General features: G+C 35.5%; 1 protein-coding gene across 3 annotated transcripts in view; it reads right to left on the bottom strand.

The window, feature by feature from the left end:
* The window catches only part of LOC111511594 (cyclin-dependent kinase-like 2), a 29,844-nt gene extending 6,840 nt beyond the window's left edge, over positions 1 to 23,004 (bottom strand). For 2 of the 3 annotated variants that reach the window (XM_074171399.1, XM_074171401.1), the window contains exons 1-3: positions 22,847 to 23,004; positions 348 to 547; positions 31 to 225 (exon numbers count right to left, since the gene is read on the bottom strand). In XM_074171399.1, the coding sequence (XP_074027500.1) occupies positions 31 to 225; positions 348 to 515 (363 nt within the window). In that variant the 5' untranslated portion in view covers positions 516 to 547; positions 22,847 to 23,004. Of the gene's footprint in view, positions 1 to 30; positions 226 to 347; positions 548 to 9,059; positions 9,243 to 22,846 lie in introns of those variants that run through there. The other variant, XM_074171400.1, reaches the window with a different exon arrangement.

The following is a 23,004-nucleotide window of genomic DNA, read 5'->3' as shown; positions in this document are numbered from 1 at the left end:
TTCTTGAATACAAAAACTGCTCATACTTACATTATTGCTATGGCAATAGCTGATACCTCTGGTAACTTGAAATATTCTTTCGCGACATCTTTCATCCCCTAAACCATGCGGCATTTTCTCTAATTCATCCAAGACTGTTCCTTCCAGATATTCGAACACTAAATAAAACCGTTTTCTGTGTCGAAAAACTTCTATCATCGTTACCAGGTTTTCATGTTTCAGTCTCTGAAACGAAATAATATTCTTTGAAACAATTTCAATAACACTGAGAATTCCTTTATCTTAGAATCAGAATAATTGGAAGTTTTAGTGTGAGTAATAGAATTAGAAAATACTAAGATAGGTACTTTCAACATCCTTATTTCCCGAAGAGCCATTTTTCGGATAGTTGCATCTTCTTCAGTCTCTAGAAATTTTTTAACCGCAACGATTTGATCAGTTTCTCGATGTCTGCATTTCATTACCAACCCATAAGAACCTTCACCGACTATTGATAATTGTTCGTACTTTTCCATTTTCACTTAGTTTCACCAGAATCCCTTGCCATCTAGAAAAAATAAAATAAATCAGCTGGTTTGGTGGAAGTGATGAAGACTATAAGTCGCGGTGTAGGCAGCGGCCTAATTTCTCTTCTAGATCCCAATTTTTACTCATATTTGTCATGGCATGTGTTTTTGTGTTAATGTATCAAAAATGTTAGGAAGTATTTTATAGAGTATACTGCACAGTAGAATACTTTAGGACAGTGGTTCTTAACATGGGCCCGCAGACGCCTGAGGGTCTGCGACTATGTGTATGGGGTCCGCCGTCTTATCTATGGACATTCAAGTAAATAAATAAGTGCCAGCAAGTCTCATACTCGCTGGCTGACATTTTCAGTTTCCTTAACAAACTGAACTTGAGTTTACAAGGAAGTGATAGTAACATCTTACAAGTTTAGGATAAAATAGAAACTATGATTAAAAAGCTTGAACTTCGGACTAATCGTACCATAAAAAAACGATAATCACTTTCCCACACTGGTGGCGTTTCTGGAATAAAAAACACTTATCATTTCAACCTTTTTCTTTAGAAAAATATTTGAATATTTAAAAAAGAGGAATGAAATAATGCATTCAACATTTAAAGGGATTCGTTTCTATTTCACCAATTGGCAACATCGGTTATAGCTAATAAAGGACAATTAATCTGTTACCTGTATGAGACAAACAAAGATGACAGAGGCATCCTGTTCTGTTTACTTATGTTCCGAGTTCCGAGACATTCTGTGACATATGATATTTTGTGAACCTAAACTATCTTCCTCTATATAAATAAATAACAAAACAACTGTTGTTTATGTGGTTTGTCGAGGTGGTATTGAACTATAATTTATATTTTGCCTTAATTGTTGATTTATGAAGATAATTTTTCTTTTTTAAAGTAGAATATCTAGGTACGTATAAATTATTTCAACTTGATATAGGCCCTGTTGCCAATATGTGAATTAGAAACAAATCCCTTTAAAAATTAAAACCCAACATTTGAAACATCAATTTGAACACTTTTCGAAGTGAATTGGAAAAACTCATGAATTAAACTCAACTTTATTTTGTTCAAACTTGCATTTGCTGTAATAACCCAAATTGAGGAACATTCCCCATTGGAATTCGATTTCACGTCACAATTAAGTAATAACATATACCCAAATATAAGTAATTTATTTGAAAGTGGTTGACAATATTTTATGGGGAATTTTTCAAGGTCGGAACTTCCACTATATGATTTGAAATCTCTGAAAAAAAAATAAAATAAAAATTCAAATGAACAGCTTAAAATAACAATTATTTTGAAGAATCACACGTTAAAAGGTAAGACCTCGTTAGTCCTTAGCTCGCACAAGTTTCTCAACTTCTGAGAGTTGTCGTTCGTATGGGGGCGGCAGCTGATTAACGGAAAAACAGATTTTGAACAGATTTTAAACAGATTTTTTTAATACACCGAGAAATGAAATTACAGTAAGATGAGGGACTGCCAATGGGATCGCCTATGAAACTCTGGCCATTGAAGAAGTCCACAAGAAGCCCCGAGGCTGGTTGATATACGTTGACGACACCTTCATAGTATGGAACCATGGGAATACAAAACTAGACACCTTTCTGAAGCATATTAATAGCGTAAAACCTTGCATCATCTTCACCACTCACACGGGACAGTAACCGAACCGGGAATCCAACCACCATCAATCTACCAAAAGAGGAAGGAGAAGGGAATAGCAGAGCATGTTTGGACACATCAACATAAATTAAGTGATCCCAATCTGAGATCATCCACAGGGAGGAACACTGATTTAAGAGAAAGTTCAAAGAAGCTGCATATATGATGTCCAACTATGCCTTTAGCCAAGCTAATGGGGAGATACGCAATATATGAAGACTTTTAATCAAGCGGAAAAACGGTCAACTCCCACTAGACTAGTGAAGAGGAAAGAATAGATTGAAACCGTTCGAATGTCCTATAAATAGTCATCTCTCGGAGGAATAGATCAGTCATCACCCGAAGACGATTGTGGATACTAAGGATAGAAACGTCGTGAGATAACCTGGTTTGAAGTCTTTTCAAATTTTTGTTTATTGTTCAATTTTTAATTTCTTGCTTATTTTCATTTCATGGTTCATTGCTTGATATAATTATTATTTTCAGCTATTCACTTTAATTTTATTTGTTTTTTTCAGAGATTTCAAATCATTGTATATCCGACAATGGAAGTCTGAACTATTGAAATTACTAATTTAGCATTACAGCACTACAATAAATTGTCCCAAATTTATTCCTGTGTTTTTTTATTAAAAGGGGGTTATTGAAATTGTGCTTATTTTCTAGGTCGGTGGAGTACTTGAGAAACGCTGCTATAGGACAATGTAAATCGGATATAATATCCGTCATGAATATTATTAAAATTCTGTTGGATCAGAAAAGCTTTTTTATTGATGAATATATTTTATCACCGAACGTGTCGAAATGCAAATAAATAAATATCAGATTATCAGTAACATTTGTTTCCCATTTTTAAAGACAGGCACGCCACTGACCCAACATAATAAAACCACTGAAAACTGATCAGTTCGAATTGTATATAGATGAGGTAAATAATATCGATCCGAAGTATAATTTTCGTTTGAGTTAAGGACATGATGACATGACAATAATATTATATTTCACTAATTTTATCGACGTTCTGCAAGATCATGCATAGTTTATTGCCAAATTTATTGTATTTCATTCAGAAGACATATCACCCGAGAAGTTCTCTACTTCGGGAACGAAACATTCTCTATAAATTGTGGAAGGATGGTATATTTGGCTTTGGATGAATATTATAGTAATGGTTCGTGGTAATAGTGAGACGAGAAGTTTTAAATTTTATCTGATGTATTTGAGTGATTTTTTTCTATCGATCGTTAAAGCAACAAAGAAAATCAGAATTTCTAGGGTAGGATCAAGACTGTTAGTCAAGCGATGCCCCTGTTTCGAAAAAGAGAGGGGCCCAATTGTGATATAATATCCATAACCTCAATCTTCAATCATTTTGCGAGTAGTAAGTACCCCCTATATTTTTCAAAGATAAGTATATGGGAGGTTGGATGATTTGAAAGGTATATTTTGTTCCTCGATTATGTGAACTTTTCAATAAAATGGTTCATTCCTTATCGATAAATTCGATTTCGATTTTCATATGAAGAAAACAAAACATTATTGTCTCTTATTATTATTTGTAATTATTTTATTTATTTTCTCTTAAATTGGTGAACAATTGAAGAAAACTACCGAATAGTGACCTATACCAATTGATTAACAATAACTCAAACTTTCTAGTACATTAATCAATTTTTCTGATGTCAGTAATCGGTTACAATTATCTGTCGCTGCTTCTAGGGATTTACTGAAGTTGCAGTGGAAAATTTCTACATTGGGCTGAAAAAAATGCAATGATGATAGATCAGGTGATATGGCTGGCTATACCACTAGATCACTTTGTCGATTCATTTCCTAGTAAATTGTCAAAATTTAAAAAAAATTGTGTAATCATAAGATCTATGGTTTCTAATGAATTTCCACGTTGCCAAAAAATACAATCCAATCCAAACCAATTGCTTGTAACTGTTACTAAAAATGAAAAAGGTAGCAAAACCTTGCAAACAGCTGTGCTAAAAAAGGCGTTCCTCAAATGAAATTGTTTTTGTTAGAGTCATTTTAATGTAAATAACATTTATCAAACTCTTAATGAAATAAACTCATTTGTGCCTATTATTCAGGAACAGGGTGAATAAAACTATATTTGTTACCTAAACATACCGATGCACGCAAATATATTGCTTCCGTTTTATTTCTCATTCCTGCGAAAATATTTAATTTGAATAAAATGATTCTAGAAACGCTTTCCATCATTGAATTTGATAAAAAAAGTCAGTCTTTAGTTTTATTGAAATATTATTTAATCACGAATAAGCAATCTGTCGTAAATTTCTGCACCAAACACATCTTCATTCAATTCCATAAATTGAAATGGGGTGCATTAGGTTTCATTGGAGATGAACCCTGGCACATTTTTATGCCCAAGCAACATTTGTAAGTTTCTGCTTCACGTTCTTTCGAGTATGTCTTCTTTGAATGTCAACTCATGGCAACAATGGCAGCTTACATGTGAGAGACAACTTTGAAAAAGGGTTGTATCTGTCTCAAAAATAATGGTTCACATTTGGAAATAATAATGAGAAGAAGAAGGAAGCATCCTGAATCATCTGAATACCAGAGAAACGTATAACCTATCTTGGGGTGGAGAAACGACACTACCAAGAGGTAAAAACAGTAAAGAACTGTCTCCCCGTCAAGTATTAGCACAAACTCCGCCAGGACGGTCGAGGAAGAACAGAATTGCTACCACAAAATTGCTTGCCGTTCTGATCCTACTCTATTCTTTTGGAGTAGTCAAGTGGACTCGAAAGGAGCTGTTTCCACTCGACGTAAAGTGCCAAAAAAGGATGCACCTTCATAGGAGTTTGCATTCTAAACTATCCGTTCCACGGTTACCTACACATTTCCGACAACTGGGAGGCCGTAGACTTCAGAGTTTGGAGTGTCTTCATAACAGAATAGTTTTCGCTGGAGCTTGTAAAGTCATTAGGAATTCGGATCATCTCCTTTGCATGGTAGGAGACCATAAAAAACAGGAGTCAGAGCATTTATCTTTATAGCAATTAGCTGCTCGATCGGGTGATGAACTTGTTTATGTTTTTGACGCTGAACGGGGTAACCACAACTCTGTCACTGAATTGGAACCCGTTCAGCAAAAGAACTGTTTCAAAGCCGCAGTAGTTAGTTTATTCCTGCGGTTACACAAAACTAAGCTGACTCATAGGTTATTTTTATCAATGAGAGCTATCTTTGTTTTTATCAGGTCAAGTCAGCCCAACTGAGAAACTGAGGGATTTATCATGGCCTGCCAGGATGGTATCTCCAACGCCTAGGTTTTCCTTAGTTGCGTAATAGATATGAAGGTCTCTGACTGCGGATGTATGGCCTCCTACGAGGCACCTAAGACCCTTATTTATTTACTGTCCACCATATGCAGTCTCATCTTATATCTACCAACATAACGCGGTGCTAAGAGTGTTTTAAACCACCTTTGGCAGTCCTGTGGTATTGACGAGACACCAGTGTCGCCTTTTGCTTTGGGGGAAATTTAATCCGTTCTGAAGAATGAGAGGTACCAAATTCATGGAACTACGATATTCGTGGTAAAGTTTTCCACTCCAGGTGATTCGAAGATCGTCCAAAAAGATGAAGAAACGGATGAAGTATCGACATTTACTTCTTGAACTACCCATACCATTTTGTTATAATGATTATAGGAGTTCAAGGCGCCTCAAAATGGCAAACGTGAAGAAAACAGAACTGTTTTCTAACATCCATCGAAACTATCAATATCATTCGATGAAAAAATGTGAAAACCATTGCAATAAAAATAAATGGATGATAATATATAGACAGCAAGTTCACTTTAAACAACTACATAATGAATCTCACTCCCTCAGATCGATTAGAAATCCAGTATTCAAAATGCAACAAAGCGAGAGATTTTATCGTACCAGAGATTAATTTCTGTAATCTACTCTCGGTGCCAGGAATAGCATGAAAACTCAAAATTCCAATAACTACTTCCGCAAATTTCACCTGTATAATCAGGTCAATAGTATTAACGCCCACACTATAAAGAACCGAAGCAAAAGTGGTGCTCGATTAGGCAGTAAGATTATATAATTTAGATTTTCTTGAAGACAACCGCATTGCGTGTCTGTCCAACGGTCATTTTAGTGGGCAGTCTTGCAGGACTACGGTTATCGACCCCGTGGGGCGAATTTTCCTCGTGGAGGGAGTCAAATTCATGAATTTTGTATTGGAGCAGGCAGGCGCTCCATTTCTGTTCACATTGTTGATTGGCAATAGTGCTTGATTCACGAATTTAAAAAAAATATTTGAACGTTGGTTGAAACTTGTACACTATTCTCGTTAATCTGGGTGGCTTGGCTTTAGTCACATCTTTGTCAGTTACTTTATCAGCATGCCTTTTTTCTATAGACCTTTCCTGCATGATTCATCAATCAATTCTTGGATATCTCTTCAAGTAAACTGCTGGATTCCACTACAACGCCAACATTTCAATGCCTTCACAATGAAGGTTTCAGGATTCTGGGTGGTTACTGTGTCATCTGTTAATCTTGCCATTCTTGATGATAACGAACACTTGAGGATTTCTATCGGCTTCATTTAGGTTTAATGATTAGTGTTTAATATTCGTGTTTATGAGGTTGACGTTCACGTTAAAGCTGTCCATACTCTGAATTGTTAGACAAGTCATGGTGGATGATCTAGAGTCTAGATCATTTCGTCACTCTCGTTAAACTATGAATCGCGGTGTGCCCCAAAGATTTAACTTAGGTCCATTATTATTCACAATCTACAGATTATACTTCTACAACCCAGAACATTTATTATTTTAGGCCGACGACACTCAGATCTACCTAGATTTTCAAGGAGATGAAACACACCATACATGCGAGGAACTAAGTGAAGACCTGAGCAACTTCTGCGCGATTAAAAAAAAATCGAAAGCGATGAAAAATTCGCGAAACGAACTTTTCAATAATTGATAAAAATTGATAACGAAGCTTTGTTATTCAAACCATATCTCGCTGCTGGTAAAATAATAATTTGCAATCCCAAAATCATTTACCTAAATGGATAAATACCAACTGGAAAAACAAAAATAATTATTAATTATTTGCAAGTCACTTGTTTGTGGTGTTTTCGGCCAGACAGTTACTAATTGGTTCTACAGTTTTTACATTAGATTATTTAAAAATTTTGTCCGTTTTAATGTCATCTGTCGTTGTAGCTCCATATCTTAAGTGGTCGAGCTATAGTAATCTATGACGAGGATTTGAGGACACTGGGAAATTATCACGTTTCGAGGTCTGTTCTTCTTGGCTTTTGCGCAACCAAAACGATCGTTTTTTAAGATATTTGATGAAATACGATACAATACGATGAGAATCCATGAATACGATCCGTTTTTGGATCGGATATGTGATGAAAAGTGGATCTTCTACGACAACAAAAGAAGTTCAGGGCAGTGGTTGGACACCGATGAGCTACCCAGGCACTTCCCAAAGGCTAAATGCGTTGTTGGACAATATATATGCGGCTTCTTTTAATTTTCTCCTACACCAGTGTTCCTCCTTGTGGATGATTTCAGCCTGAGCCCACTTGATGTTATGTTGATGAGTCCAAACATGCTCTGCTATTCCGGATTTGCTGTGGTTTCTTCTCGCTGTGTGTGTTTCTTGTGCTCGGCAATGCGAACTTTGAATGACCTCTCAGTTTAACCGATGTATGATTCTCCGCACTCGCAGGGTATCCGGTAAATGTTTTTTTAAAGTCTGGTACAACTTCCTTTCAACTGATGCAGTAGGGTCTCTTACGATCTTCGTGTATTTTCCTTTCTGAAGCACTTCTTCGATCTTCTGTTCGTAGAGATCAGTATCCATCACAACAGTAGCGTTTCCCTTATCTGCAGGTAAGATCTTGATGGTGTTGTCTCTACATAGCCCGTTCAGGGCTCTTCGTTCTTCATTGCTAATATTAGATGTTGGAACTGGTTCTCGATCCAGCTGTTCTCTGATTTTCCATCTGAATTCTTCTGCTCGTGTTAACAGTAATTTTTTTTTGACTTTTTGTTGTTGCTTGTATGTTATTTCATAGTAATTTCAGTTTTTTGCTTAATAAAATTGTTATATTTTAATTTTTCACAGATTCTTTCAGGGATTTTAAATCAATTAATATCATATTAGACAATGGGAGTCCGAACTGATAAAATACAGAAGAGGTCTGATCCTGCTTTTCGACAACGTCCGTCCTCACGTTTCACAAATCACCGCTTATTTATATTAAAGTGAATTAGTATTGACTGAGATATTATAGTTTGAAGAAAACGGAGAAATCTCTTGAAACAACCTTATGGATAGTTTTCAAAAGTGACAGTTACCCCACTGAAAGTATTGTGTTTCATCCCAGTTACCAGTTTCTTAGGTCATCTTAGATTTGAAGAAAATAATAAAATTGATATATTGATCACTTCGTGTTTGTCTTCTGCGAATTCATAAAGGAGCTGTTGAAAATGATACCCCTTGTTTGTTAGTAATAATGAATGTTGTGTGCGAGGCACAAAGTGACATGTATATAGTTGATGAATTCACAAACACTGTGGACATTATCAGTTATTTCATGTATAACTATTAAAATTACGTTTTACCAGTGTATGAAAATTGAAGAAAAGGTCTCATGCACGCTAGACTGTAACCACTAAAACACTAAGGGCCGTCCAGACGTCTGTCCCACCAATTGATTTCGAATTGAAACTACAAACAAAACATCAAAACGCTGTCTATAAAAAAATAAGTTCATATGAACGCACGCAAGTGGAATAACGGACTAACAACTAGAAAACAAAGCCTACTCACCCTCATATACCGAAAATACCGTTATAGCGTTGTACGACATTACATTTTTATTGAACAAATGCAGGAACATACTATTAATCACTCGGAACGTCGATTGAAATGGGAAATAAGAAAATGTACGCACGCCGTCGCGACTTGGCTTCGTTTGGCAGGTCTGCTGCACGCGACTTCTGTGCCACGACAAACTACAAACTAGGGGCAAAGGAAATTATTTTCGATGAAGGGACTCGGATTTCCACAGGTGATTTTCATGCCAGGGGCGGAGTAAAAATTATGGGCAATGTACGGAAACTTGCAACTGAGGGATGTTGAAACACTGGATTGAAAATGGTTTCTTTTTAACTAGCTGTCGTTTTCATTCCGACAACCCTCAGAAGTCGAAACCAAAAAATTAATAACTTGAACTTTTGGTCATCTCTTCATGATGCAAACTTGATTAGCGAAACGCGTTTAGTTCATCAATTTTATTGAATTAATGGTATTGTTAGGGGTTTTAAAGGAACCGTGTGTGCAGAACTTCTGTAAGAAACGAACATGGTATAAACCTCTGTTTGTTTTTTAACGGAGTTAAGCTGCAAAACTATTGCTTTAAAATATAATTTGCCTTTGAAAACCATTTTTTTTTATAAAAGTGCTAATGTACTTCGATGTTTTCTAGTTTTAACCTTCTACAATATGAAACGCTTCTATTAAGCGTTTCCTATCTTTAAATTCAAATGAAAGAAAGTGTGTGTGTGTGAGATATCATCGAATTTTTTTATTCGTTTGAAAGATCTATTCGTGTCTTTATATGTGGAATGTAACATCGTTCGAATGTCCGCCACGGCTTCTCTGGCTAATAGAACGCATCCGAAACGTCCGCTTTTCCATGACTCTGGCGCACAAATCAGGCTTAATTTGACATGAGTTATGCTGGGTTTGAGAACCGCTGTGGTTTGTAGCTTATTCGCATACACCTGCGACTTAAAAAAACCCTACAAGAAAAAGTCTAACGGGGTCAAGTCTTACGTTCTCGGTGGCCAATTCACATCACCTCCACGTGAGATGACTATACCCTCAAATCGCTCGTGCTGAATATCCAATGTGGCACGTAACGCCTTCCTGTTGAAACCAAATGTCGTTGGTATCCAGATCATCCAATTTAGGCCAGAAGATGTTAGTAATCATCAATCTAGAGGGCTTTCCTTTGATAGTGATTGCCTGGAAAACGTCGTTCTCAAAGAAATATGGACCGATGACGCCGCCAGCCCAAAATCCTCACCAAACAGTGACTTTTTCATGATACATTGGCCAGTTGCCAACTGCTCCAGAGCTCATTTAACGAACACACGTCGTTGTTTATGATCGTTTACCTTTAGTTTCTGGGTCAGTTGAATTTTGTACGGGTGTAGGCCCAAGTCACAATGCAAAATTCGCCAAGTTGTGGTCTGCGAAAGGCCCAAGTTCTTATAAACGACGCGAAATTGACTGCCTCGGATTCTCCTACATACTCTCACAGACAGCGGCGTTGTTTTCGGCAGATCTTGCACATCGTCGAGGTACGGGTGTTGGTCTATCATTAGCTGAACCAATGGACTCAAGTTTATCCACCACATTGCGAACATTCCTCTCGGTAGGCCGATAATGGCTACCGTAAAATGTTGGTAGACCCTTTATTTATAAATCTCATCTGCAGATGCAACTTTTTTTATATACTTAGCTCTCTTAAAATCGCATATGATTCGGAAAGTAATTATTGTACATATTTTTTATAGAAGGATTTTCCGCTAATAATTTTTAGGATTTGAGCACAAAAGGAGCCATTTTGAAAAAGCTAAGTATAACAAAAATGCCAATCATTCATTTGAATTACAGGCAAAATTTATTTATAAATTTACTGACTAATTACAGGGTTTATATTAACTATTTACTGTGAGCGATGAGAGCTTATGAGACTGGTCGTTTCAGGTTTGACTTTCCATCATTTTTGATTTGTCGTACTGATATCCGTCATGATTTTTGAATACAAATTATCTAAAGGAACATGTCGTTCAGGCTAAGCTCGAATTACCTACACTGTAGAGGTCAATGGACTGACACTTATCAGAAAACAACTACTCCCCTGGCCAATACCACGAAGGGCGTGAAGGTCCTGAACGAATTGTTCTTTTAGATAATTTGATTTACAGTCAGTATGCCCACTCAATTTGTGAAATTTTTGAATACTTGAATGTACTGCCTCCATTTATTATTATTATTATCATATTCCGAGCGATTTTCATTATTTTTCCATCGACGGTTCAAGGTTGGGAGTTCTGACATCTGTAACCCCGCTGGCTACGGCTTTGGATTAGAAAATAAGTTGAAAAATGTAAAAAATTGGCGAAGGTGCTAATGCTGAAAAATGTTAAACAACGTAAATAATTTGTATTTTCTACTCAAACTAACTATTCTTAATTTTGTGTATTACGAAGTTGTCTAAATGTTCTTCGTAATCTATAAAAGTAGGACAATTCTTGAAAGAAGTCGTCGTGATCGATTTCTATCTGTAATAATAGCGAGCATGCTTACATCCATCAGATATTTGGAGATAAGAGTTTATAACAAATGTACGTTGTCGAAATACATTCTGAATTTTTCAGCAAATTACGAAAAAAGGAAAATAAATTTCACTTCGAAATAAAGCTTAACTGTATGATATTATGTTCAATGAAGTGAGAAACCTTAATAATAAAGAGTATTTTTGAATGTTGAAGTAATGTATTCAGTTACTGGGTTGGTCAGATATTTCGTTCCGGAGATTTTAACCTCGAATATGATCCTCGAAGTGGTAACAACAAATTTCTCCCTGTGACAGGATTCATCCTTGCTTCTTGAGGTCTGTACCATCCCCAGAGGCGACCTTCTTTTTAGAACCCGTTTCCGTATCTGAAGTAATTGAGGCTATTCGTTCAGTTAAAAATTCATCAAGTGTCGATATCTATGATTTGAATTCTCGTGTTTTGAAAGAAATTGCTGAGGTTATTGTGGTTTCACTCACATCCCTCATAAATTTGTGTTTCAGTACTGGAGTATTTCCGGAATCATTAAAAATCGCCAGGGTAATTGCCATTTTAAAAAAAGGAGACCCCTTGATCCAGGGCAATTATCGACCAATATCATTAATTCCGATTATTGGGAAAGTTTTTTAAATCTTGATTAACAATCGCTTGATAGTTTTCTTTGAAAAATACTCCCTTATACACAAATTCCAGTTCGGGTTCAGAAAAAATCGGAGCACACTTGATGCAGTTTACACTGTGGTAAAAAATGTAGTCCAGAGTTTTGAAGAAGGTACTTATACTTCAATCACCTTAGTAGATCTCAGCAAGGCCTTTGACTGCGTTTCCCATGATCTACTGATAAAAAAAGCTGTAGCACTATGGTATAAGAGGACTACCACTGAAACTATTGAAATCTTACCTAACGGACAGATATATATGTGTCTCAAATGGCACGAGACGTTTCCTAGTGGAAAAAATTAATCAAGGCGTTCCGCAAGGGTCGGTTTTAGGGCCCCTTCTTTTTATCATCTATATAAATGATCTTTTCTATCAATTTTTTCCTTATAAATTAGTTATGTATGCTGATGACACTACCATACTTAACACCGACCGTGTTCTACACAATCTCACAAATATAGAGGATGAGGTATTAGACTCAGCTGAACACTGGTATTCTGATAACCTGCTGACTCTGAATATAGATGAAACACAGAAATCAAACTTCTTCAGCAATCATACGTCGAGTAAAGGTGATACCGTTAACCTTCTGGAAATAACACTGGATGACAATCTAGCCTGGGGTCCACATATTGACATTCTGTGTAAGAAAATCTCCACCTATATCTTTGTTCTCCGCAAACTAAAAACATTTACAAATCGAGAAACTCTACTCAGTACTTTTCACGCCCTCATTCAATCACATCTGAATTATGGTGTCATGTTGTGGGGAAATTCAACGCACGCCAGTAAAGTGTTTATTATACAGAAAAGAGCGCCGAGAGTTATGGCTAATGCCGAATACAGAGATCATTGCCGTCCGCTATTTGTCAGGTATGGTATCATGACAGTGCCTTCATTATATATCTATCATACTCTTCTTCACATTCATAAACATAAAGACATATTCACAACCAGTTCGGATTTCCATACTTACAATACAAGAACAAAAGACATTTTACTTGAGCCTCGATATCGTCTAGATAAATCGGCTAGGAATTCACCCAATATTAAACTTGCTTTTGCACAACCAAAACTATCCTTTTTTGAAACGGTTCATCACGTATAATGAAAAGTAGATCCTCCACAACAACAGGAAGCGTTCAGGACAGTGGTTGGACACCGATGAGCCACCACCAAACGAATTGATCGTCGAAGTTCTGCCACATCCTCCATACTCCCAGACCTCTCGCCAACCAAACACCATCTTTTCAAGCACTTTGATGACGTTCTCACTGGTAGAACTGTCGCCAATCAGGACCAGGCGTAAACGTCCTTTGACGACTTCGTCGAATCCCGGGCATTCAATGTTTATGCTGACGGAATTAATCGACTTGTGTTACGTTGGCAAAAGTGTACTGATTCAAATGGCGCTCATTTCAAATAAAAAGAATATGTTTTCACTAGTAATACCACAAGAGTTCAAATTATTTTCGGAAATTTTTTTCAGCTCATGATTATTTTTAAATTTTCTAAAAAGATTCATGAGTGAGAAAAAAAATTCCGGATTTTAATTTGACCTCACGTGGTATTCGGTAAGAAAATTGTGGTGGAATATCAAATATTTTCAAAATTTATTTTTCCAGCGATTACTTAGGCATTCAAATTGGTAATTTCTACTCATTGTAGTTGCATGGGAATACCATTTCAAGATAAAAATAGTATCTGAATTGAAAGGGTTATATTTTTAGGAGTGATTACTTTTTGGGAAAGAAAGTTTTTGGCTTTCTACTACTCCATCTGATACAAAAAAAAAGGGATGAGAGAATCTTCCAAAGAAAGGAAGGAAGTAATCAATTTGAAAATAAGTAACTTTATACATGGATGTGTAGATCATGCAAAGAAGTAAATTTCAGACACAAACTGAAAGAAAGTTCTCCTGAAACAGCTACTTTCATATAAACATTGAATTATACATCCATGTATGAAGTTACTTATTTTCAAATTGATTACTTCCTTCCTCTCTTTGGAAGATTCTCTCATCCCTTTTTTGTATCAGATGGAGTAGTAGAAAGCCAAAAACTTTCTTTCCCAGAAAATAGTATATTCTTCAATTTTACATAAGTTTTGATTAACTACAAGTGGTAGTTACTTGGTATGAAATTCATAACCAGCATCAGTAAGCATCAATCATAGGAGGCTGTGATCATTGTAATTTGACAGTTCAAAACATCAAAAAAACTCGTGTTTTGTTGCAATAAAGAATATTGCACAGCCAATAAAACCAACAAAATTCTTTGTTCAAAAAATTAATCGATTCGAAAATCATACTATATGCAAAATATGTGTAACATTGTATGATGTAATGATCAATCATCGTATTTACTCGTATTAATAGAGGATTGTGAAGAAAGAAAATTTCTTCCGAATTGTCCACGAATATTTGCATCTAAACTACGCAAAATTGAAAGTTCTGAATGGGAAAAAGGTGAATAAATTAGTGTTTAAATATTATATATATTTTATTTGACATAGACACTTGATTGAAAACATTCGTTGATTTTCTGGAAATATTCTTGTCCAAAATAATTCTCCAAAATAATCTCCAGTTTGTTCCAAAATATCCATTTTATTTTGATGTTTTGTGATTTGATATTATTGAATATCAAGTTCTTGTTACAGTACTGTATAATTATGAGTAATTTTTGGTGTTAACAAAAAATAAAAATACTTTGCACCAAAACCTTGAAAATTATTTTACGCTTCAAAAAAATTGACCGTGGTTAACACCATAGTTGTGTAATTTGTAATATTGCAAGCTTTTAAAACAAAACGTCGTATACAGGATTCTGTCTATTCATCATTTTAGCAAATTTTTTTTTCGTAGTCCCCAATAGTACTTTACTCTTGTCTCAAAATCAAATATTTGGAGGCTCCTCGTATATAACGTGTGTTTTAATGTATTTTGTTGGTGCATATTCAGTTTTAGGGGATGCACAAACTTTTATCACGAATAACTTTTTGTCGAAAAACCCTTAATAAAGAAGGGATGGGAAGGAATGACACTGTATAATTCGCTGTTGGGTATCCCACGAGAAAAAAATTCCACTAAAATACCTCCATTGCCATGGTGATTTGTCAAAATAACGTATTCTGATTGGTTCATATTCATAATCATAGGTGTGGAATTTTCACTAAGATATTACAGTTTAAAGTAGTAAGTAGTAATGTAGTTTTGAAATGTTTCAACTTTTGTGTTGTTCAGAAGTCGTTTTACAACTGTCAACTCAATTATGAAGCAAATAAGTAAGAAATTTATCAAGTTCCATTCAAATAATTTTAGAATTTTACAGAGTTTGTTAGCATATACGCATTCTTGATGGTTGGTTTTAAATAAGAGAGACAAACTTGATGACATAACCTGGGAACAGTATCTAAGGCTATTTACAAATGTAAATGTTACTTCTTGGCCTTTATGGGTTTTTACCAGTCCATAGTTTAGCTCTGATAAAAATTTGATCATCATTATTACCTAAAGAACCAGACAATGGTATCAAAAACTTCGACATGTATTCTTTTGTCAGGTAAAAAGGGTATTTCGAATAAATTCGTGTGGAAATACAGGCATTTCATATTATGAAACAAATACTTCATATTTGCGAAGATAGGAATGAATATAATCTTAGGGGCAGAAAAAAGTCCAACGGTTCATGGCGATAAAACGTAGAAAAATACTTATGCAAACGGACGCAGGCAACAATCCCTAAAAAAAATCAATTTAAATCTGTTTTCCGTCAACCAGCAGTCGCCTCCCTACGAAGAAAACTCTCAAAAGTCGAAATTCGTGCGAGTTAAGGACTGACGAGGTCTTACCTTTTAACATGTGATTCCTAACACGGTACGATCCCAGTACAATGGAGTGTGACCGTAACTGTGAAAATTTTTCTGAAGGAAACATTTCGATGCTGCCTGTAGAAATATCAATCATCATCGATAACATCTATCTTACTGCTATATACTCCATGAGTTGATTATCGACGGTTGGTAAATGCCTTTATCATGAAATCCTTCCAAGGACCTTTCTAATAATATCCTCCGGATAATTAGAGCAATTCCCACTTGTATCATTCCCTTTCGGTCTTCAATTATCATTATTGAGGTGTGCCATGCATTCAGTTCGAATAGAAGGCCAACCTATACGTAAGCCTTACCTTTATCGATTGGAAAATACAGAAAGGGACGCCCATGAGTTTCACCTATCACGCAAAAAACTTGGGATATTGGAAAAACTGGCAAGCTTTTCCTTTAATGCATACAACGTTTTTTCGAACGAGTTTTGAAATAATCTAGAATATTCACTACGGTGTTTTGTAAATCAAGATATCCTAAAGTGCAGTATCGTTGAATTTTGTTATCTTTGCCACGTTCAATAATAACACCTTACTTTAGTCAAAACAAGTTTACAACTTGATAAACTAACAACTTCGATACAAGTCCAATAATACGATGAAACGACTGCTTATACGTTATGTCGAACGACAGTGTATTATGTCATTGCATAAAATTTGATTTCATTATTCAATATAGTTGCCTTTGAGTTTGATACAACTCTTTTGGCGGTCATACAATTTTTCGATACCATTTTTATAGTATAATTTGTCTTTAGCCTCAAAATAGGGCTCAGTTTCCACGATTACCTCTTCATTAGCGGAAAACTTCTCTCCAGCGAGCATTCTTTTGAGGTCTGAGAATTAAAAAAATTCGCTGGAGACTAGATCTGGAGAATACGGTGGATGCAGAAGCATTTCGAAATCCAATTCGTCCCATTTTGCCATCATTAACCCTATGTAATAATTGCTTCTGATTGTTTTTCTCTTTTCAAGATAGTCGTATCTCAATATACTGCGTATTTTTTTAAGACCAGACACAAGCGCTACAGGAAAATCCTTAAGGCGTTCTAAGAAAGAAAGTAGCGATTCACATATTTGGAAAAACGTTCTCAGAAAATGTATTCCACATAAATGCAGTTTTTCAAATGAAAGTGTTCTTGAACAGTGAAGTTCAAGGTGTACTGAGTTGAACCTCAAAACGATGAGCAGCCACAGTCCGTCACGTATTTTTTATATGTACCGCTCTTGGTGGAATCAAATGTGCCAAGTCACTTGAACACTTCTCATGAAAGTATCTGTAGAAAAGAGACAAATCTCCGTACACGAGAACAATACTTCAAAGAAGGTCTGATCTGAGCTTTATAAAGCATCAAAAGTTGCTGAGGTGTGTACAGTTTTCTGGTTCGGGACAGTGTTCCAAGCTTTTGAGAAGCAGCCTATGTAATTCCAGCGCCATGATTGCGCACAGATATATTGGTGTCCATTTCAACCCCCAACAAACTGATCGAAGCAGAAAGTGGAATTTCCGGCATTGTGAATTCAAGTGTGGGAATAGTGGGTGGTGCCTTTCCCAGAAAATCGACTGTGGAGTGGGGCGCAAATTATTCTGCTAGCAGATTTGCTTTTTCTATGGCTGTTGTTGCAATTAAACCAACCAATTGTGTTAGTGGTGGATTTGTAGATTTTGTAAAGTTTTGATCAACAGCTTTAGCTACTGATCAGAGGAATCTAGGCCCGTTGGGATTGGCAAGCTGTTTATCCCTAATTCTCTAATTGTGGCGTTTTTTGCTTTCGTTTATCCCAAGTTTACAGCTGTTGCGAGCATTAACAAACTTAAGTATCTCAAAATACTTTGCCAGTCGACTGTTGCCTCTCTGCACACTTTGGAATCGTTTCACCACGTGCAGTCCACTCAGATGACGATCGTTTTGATTCTGAAATGAAATGGTGGATCCACGTTTCATCCAATATCACATATCGATGGATAAATTTTGGTTTTTTATGGTGGAACAGCTTCACACACTGCTCAGAATTATCAATTCGTTGTTGTTTTTGGTCGATTGTGAACTCGCGCGGCACCCACTTTGAACAGAGCTTTCGTATACCCAAATACTCAAGCATGATATGTCCAACACTTTCCTTGGATAGCTTCAAAGCCTCAGCTATCTCGATCAACTTCATTTTGCAGTCATCCAAAATTATTTTTTTGACTCTTTGGATGTTTTCGTCGGAAACACCCTCTTTAGGGCATCCACTTCGTGCATCGTTCTCGGTGCTCATTTTACCTCGTTTAAACTCGGCAAACCACTTCTAAGCGGTTGATTTTCCTGGTGCAAAGTCTGAATAATGTTTATCAAGCCAAGCATTGGCTTTAACAGTTTTTTTTTGCCAAAAAACAAAGCCTGAATAATACTCGATTACATTGATTACATCAGAATTTACGAAGTTTTTAGGCACGTTCTTAGACTACAATCTATCCTTCAGAAATTCTATCGATCATATCAGCAATAAAGTAAATAGTGGGTGTTTGAAGGTGATTGACAATGTTTCGTGATGAATTTCACTAGTTCGGACTTCCATTGTCTACTATATAAAATTGCCGAGCACAAGAAGCACACACAGCGAGGAGAAACCAGCAAATCAGGGATAGCAGACCATGTTTGGACCCATCAACACAACATCGAGTGGTCCCAAGCTGAGATCTTGCACAGAGAGGAACATTGGTTCAGGAGAAAATTTAAGGAAGCCGCATACATGTTGTCCAACAACGTATTCAGCCAGGCCAGCGTAGATATACGAAACATATGGAAACCCATCATCAAACGAAAAATGACCAACTCCCGCCAAAACGGTCATCTCTCACGGAATCAGTGAAGCGGAAAATGGAAAGTAGAGAAAGTGAAAGTATTTCAACGACCTATAAAATAGTCATCTCTCGGAGGAATCAGTCCAGTCATCACCCGAAGACGATTGTAGATACCAACAATCGAAACGTCGTGAACTAACGTGACTTGGAATCTCTACACTTTTTTATTTTTTATTATTTTCTTTTTTCATTCCTTTAATTTTTATTTATTCAATTATTATATTTTTACTTGTAGGTTATTTCACTATCATTTCATTTCAGGTTTATTGTTGCTTAATATAATTGTTATTTTCAACTATTCTTTTTTTAATTATTCTTTTTTACTTGTTTCAGGGATTTCAAATCATTTTATATAGTAGACAATGGAAGTCCGAACTAGTAAATAGTGGGTATTATGCCATTCTTCAGATGAAAAACATCTTCAATGAGCTTCAACTTATCAATATTTACTATGCCCTCATATATCCCCATATTATCCTATAATATAGTTGTCTGGGGTAATGCAGTATCATCTCAAGGATTGCTGATATCACAAAAGAGAATACTATGCCTGATTTTCGGAATCAAACGTACATATTCTTGCAAACCCTACTTTATTGAAAACAATATCCTCACTGTGCCGCGTATTTACATCATGAAATCATTATTGGCAATTAAACTACAACTCTCTAACCTACCGACAAGTGGTGATAATCACAATGTATTTTGAATATTATGTATTTTATACTCTTAGGTATATGACCGGTGATAATTATCAGAATATTATTTTATAATTTTTACTATTATTCAAGATTTTATACAGCGTGACTCACGGTCGATGGTAGGTTAGACGTTTCTGGAAAACGCAAAGCATGATTTTTCTGAAAATTTCATCTCTCACATTTCCTTACCTGTTCTATCGATCTAAAATATTTTCAGCATTGCGGCGTTGCCACTTCTATCAAAAAGTCATAGCAATTATATTTTTTTCAATGGAACACCCCGTATATTAATACATTTTTGGAATCGCTCTAGTATTTTAATACTTTTTTGTTGATAATGTCCTATACCTATCTCTATCTGTTTTCGAGTTAAAAATAAATTGTGCTAAATATGGTCCAAAACATAGCCTTAATTGAAATTAAGTACATCAGTACTCTCAATTCATGAAAAGTTGATATTTTGATGATAGTTTGGACAAACTCGAAATATTCAAATAACACCAAGAAATCGACTCCATATAATGCAGGGCGTGTTAAAATTACTATTATTTGCATTGTGCATAAAAGTAGTCGAAAGTTCATTTTTTCAAACGAAACTTCCTGTATATTACTCGATAAATTGAAAGACGGTGAAAAATGTTTCAAGATGATATACATGTCCCTATACTTGAATCGTCAAGTTTTCTCAATAAAGCCGTTTTTGTGGAAAAATTGTTATTCACGTTTTACCTAAAAGTGTTGAGAGTGGCATTTTATTTTGTGAGTGGGGATTATTGCAAAACGAGCGTCAGCAAGTGGATCAAACTCACGAGCAAAATAAAATGACTTTTAACAAATGTATCTTACATAATCCTCATGTTACAAAAGAAATGGGTTTTCAAGAATGTTTTCTATATTCTGAAGAACAATAAAATTAGCTTTTTTATTTATGAAGACACACTGAATGCAGAGAGATATCTCCAAATATTAAGGACGACTCTAACCGATTTTCTTGAAAATTTGCCTTTCGAGCAATATAGGAATTCGTGGTATCAACTGGACGGAGCGCCAGCTCATTCCACCCAGGAAGTTTCCAGGAAACTTGACGAACTCTACGACGATCGTTGGTTTAGGCGTTTAGGGTCGTGGGATTGGCCACCGAGATCACCCGATCTCATGCCACTTGCCTTTTTTTTATGAGGTGTTTCAAAAGAAAGGGTATACAATACTCCAGTGCCTACCAAAGAAGAATTGCGAAGGCGAATAGTGCGGAGTATTGAAGATCTGGATCCCCAGGAAATTGAAAAAGCAACCACAAGTCGCGTACAAAAAACATTTCAAAGTGTTTAGAATGTAATGGACAACATTTTCAGCATTTATTGTGAAAATGTGATATTTTGTTTACAATTTGGTTATGTTGAATCATCCTTTTCTGTTATTGTCTGTACTTTCACATGTTTTAGCCCACAAAATCTTACTTTTTACCTAGAAATGACTGATTTTTGGTACAGTTGTTCCCTGGAAACTTTGAGCCATAGTTAAGGAAATTATTTTGTAACCTTACAAACTTCCTCTCGTTCATTGGTGTTAATTCAGGATACATTTGGTTGAATTTTTTACACGTTCTGACAACGATTTGATCACTTTGTTCATGTGTATAATAAATAATTTCATAAGAACTTCGTTTGAATAATCGATATTTGTATTCATTTTGGAAGATGATTCGAAACACCGTCGATAACTCTCTGTAAATTACTTATAAAAGTAACAGAACTGCTATAAGCTTGATAATTCCACTGCTACCTAAATCCAAATTCTAAAAAAAATAATGTTTCTAGAAGAAGCGACTTTATTGAGAAAACTTGACGATTTAGGTATAGGGATATGATATATCATCTTGAAGCATTTTTCACCATCTTTCAATTTACCGAGTAATATACAGGGGGTTTCATTTGAAAGAATGAACTTTTGACTACTTTTATGCACAATGGAAATAATAGTAATTTTAGCACGCCCTGTATGATATGGAGTCGATTTCTTGGTGTTATTTGAATATTTCGAGTTTGTCCAAACTATCATCAAAATATCAACTTTTCATGAATTGAGAGTACCGATGTACTTGATTTCAATTAAGGCTATGTTTTGGACCATATTTAGCACAATTTATTTTTAACTCGAAAACAGATAGAGATAGGTATAGGACATTATCAACAAAAAAGTATCAAAATACTAGAGCGATTCCAAAAATGTATTATTATACGGGGTGTTCCATTGAGAAAAATATAATTGCTAGGACTTTTTGATGGAAGTGGCAACGCCGCAATGCTGAAAATATTTTAGATCGATAGAACAGGTAAGGAAATGTGAGAGGTGAAATTTTCAGAAAAATCATGCTTTGCGTTTTCTAGAAACGTCTAACCTACCATCGACCGTGAGTCACGCTGTATAAAATCTTGAATAATAGTAAAAATTATAAAATAATATTCTGATAATTATCTCGTCGCCGAGAGGATGCCACCAATTTTCGTTTTCAAATGGAAAGGGAGGTTTTGTGATGCCTCTTTTGATAGCTACTTCAATTTTCCATCCAAACTTTTTTATTGCAGGAAATCGTATAAACTCTTTTTCAATAATTAGCAGTTTTACATTCGTTTAAAGAATCTGGAAAATATATAGATATTATTGAAAGAAAAATCTATATACCACTCATACAAGTCTATTCCAATAAAAAGTTCTAGATAGAGAGTTGAAATAGCTATCAAACAAGTTATCACAAAGCCTTTTCATTATAAAAAAAAGTTGGTAGCACCTTCGCGGCGACGAATGATGCAATATTATTGTCATTCTTGTCAAAAAGTTCTTAAAATGATGTCTTTTCATGTTAATTTTGTCCGACCTTGATATCTCGTCCTGTCCAAAGTTATATGCGCATAGGTAAATAACTGTGTCAAAGTTAATGTCCGAGTTTTTTGTCCATGGTCTCCAGGTTTTATGACTGACGTTTCGTCTTCACTGCGGTAGCAGATATTATTTGCCGAAATAAAAATAAGACTGTTATACATTCACAGTCATAATTGAAATTTTGCTACATAATTGTTATCGTAGTTTATGTTACTGAGAGAATTTGCATATTCGGAATTTCATTTGGTAAAATTGGAAAATGTTTACTCACTTTGGGATTCACTTCAGAAACTCCAATACAAAACTCTTCGTAAAAATATAAAATACCTTCTTATTAGAATTCACTTCGTTGGCTAACCCCACAAATAATTTCTGACTTATGATGACAGAAGTCATCATAATAATTTGCTGATTAGCTTTCTGGAAACA

Source organism: Leptinotarsa decemlineata, unplaced genomic scaffold (genome assembly GCF_025532065.1).
Source record: "Leptinotarsa decemlineata unplaced genomic scaffold, Ldec_3_MD MMD2_tig00000010_RagTag_RagTag, whole genome shotgun sequence".
NCBI classification, from domain to species: domain Eukaryota; kingdom Metazoa; phylum Arthropoda; class Insecta; order Coleoptera; family Chrysomelidae; genus Leptinotarsa; species Leptinotarsa decemlineata.
Note: the sequence above shows the minus strand (reverse complement) of the source record. Positions and strands in the feature narration are given on the sequence as shown.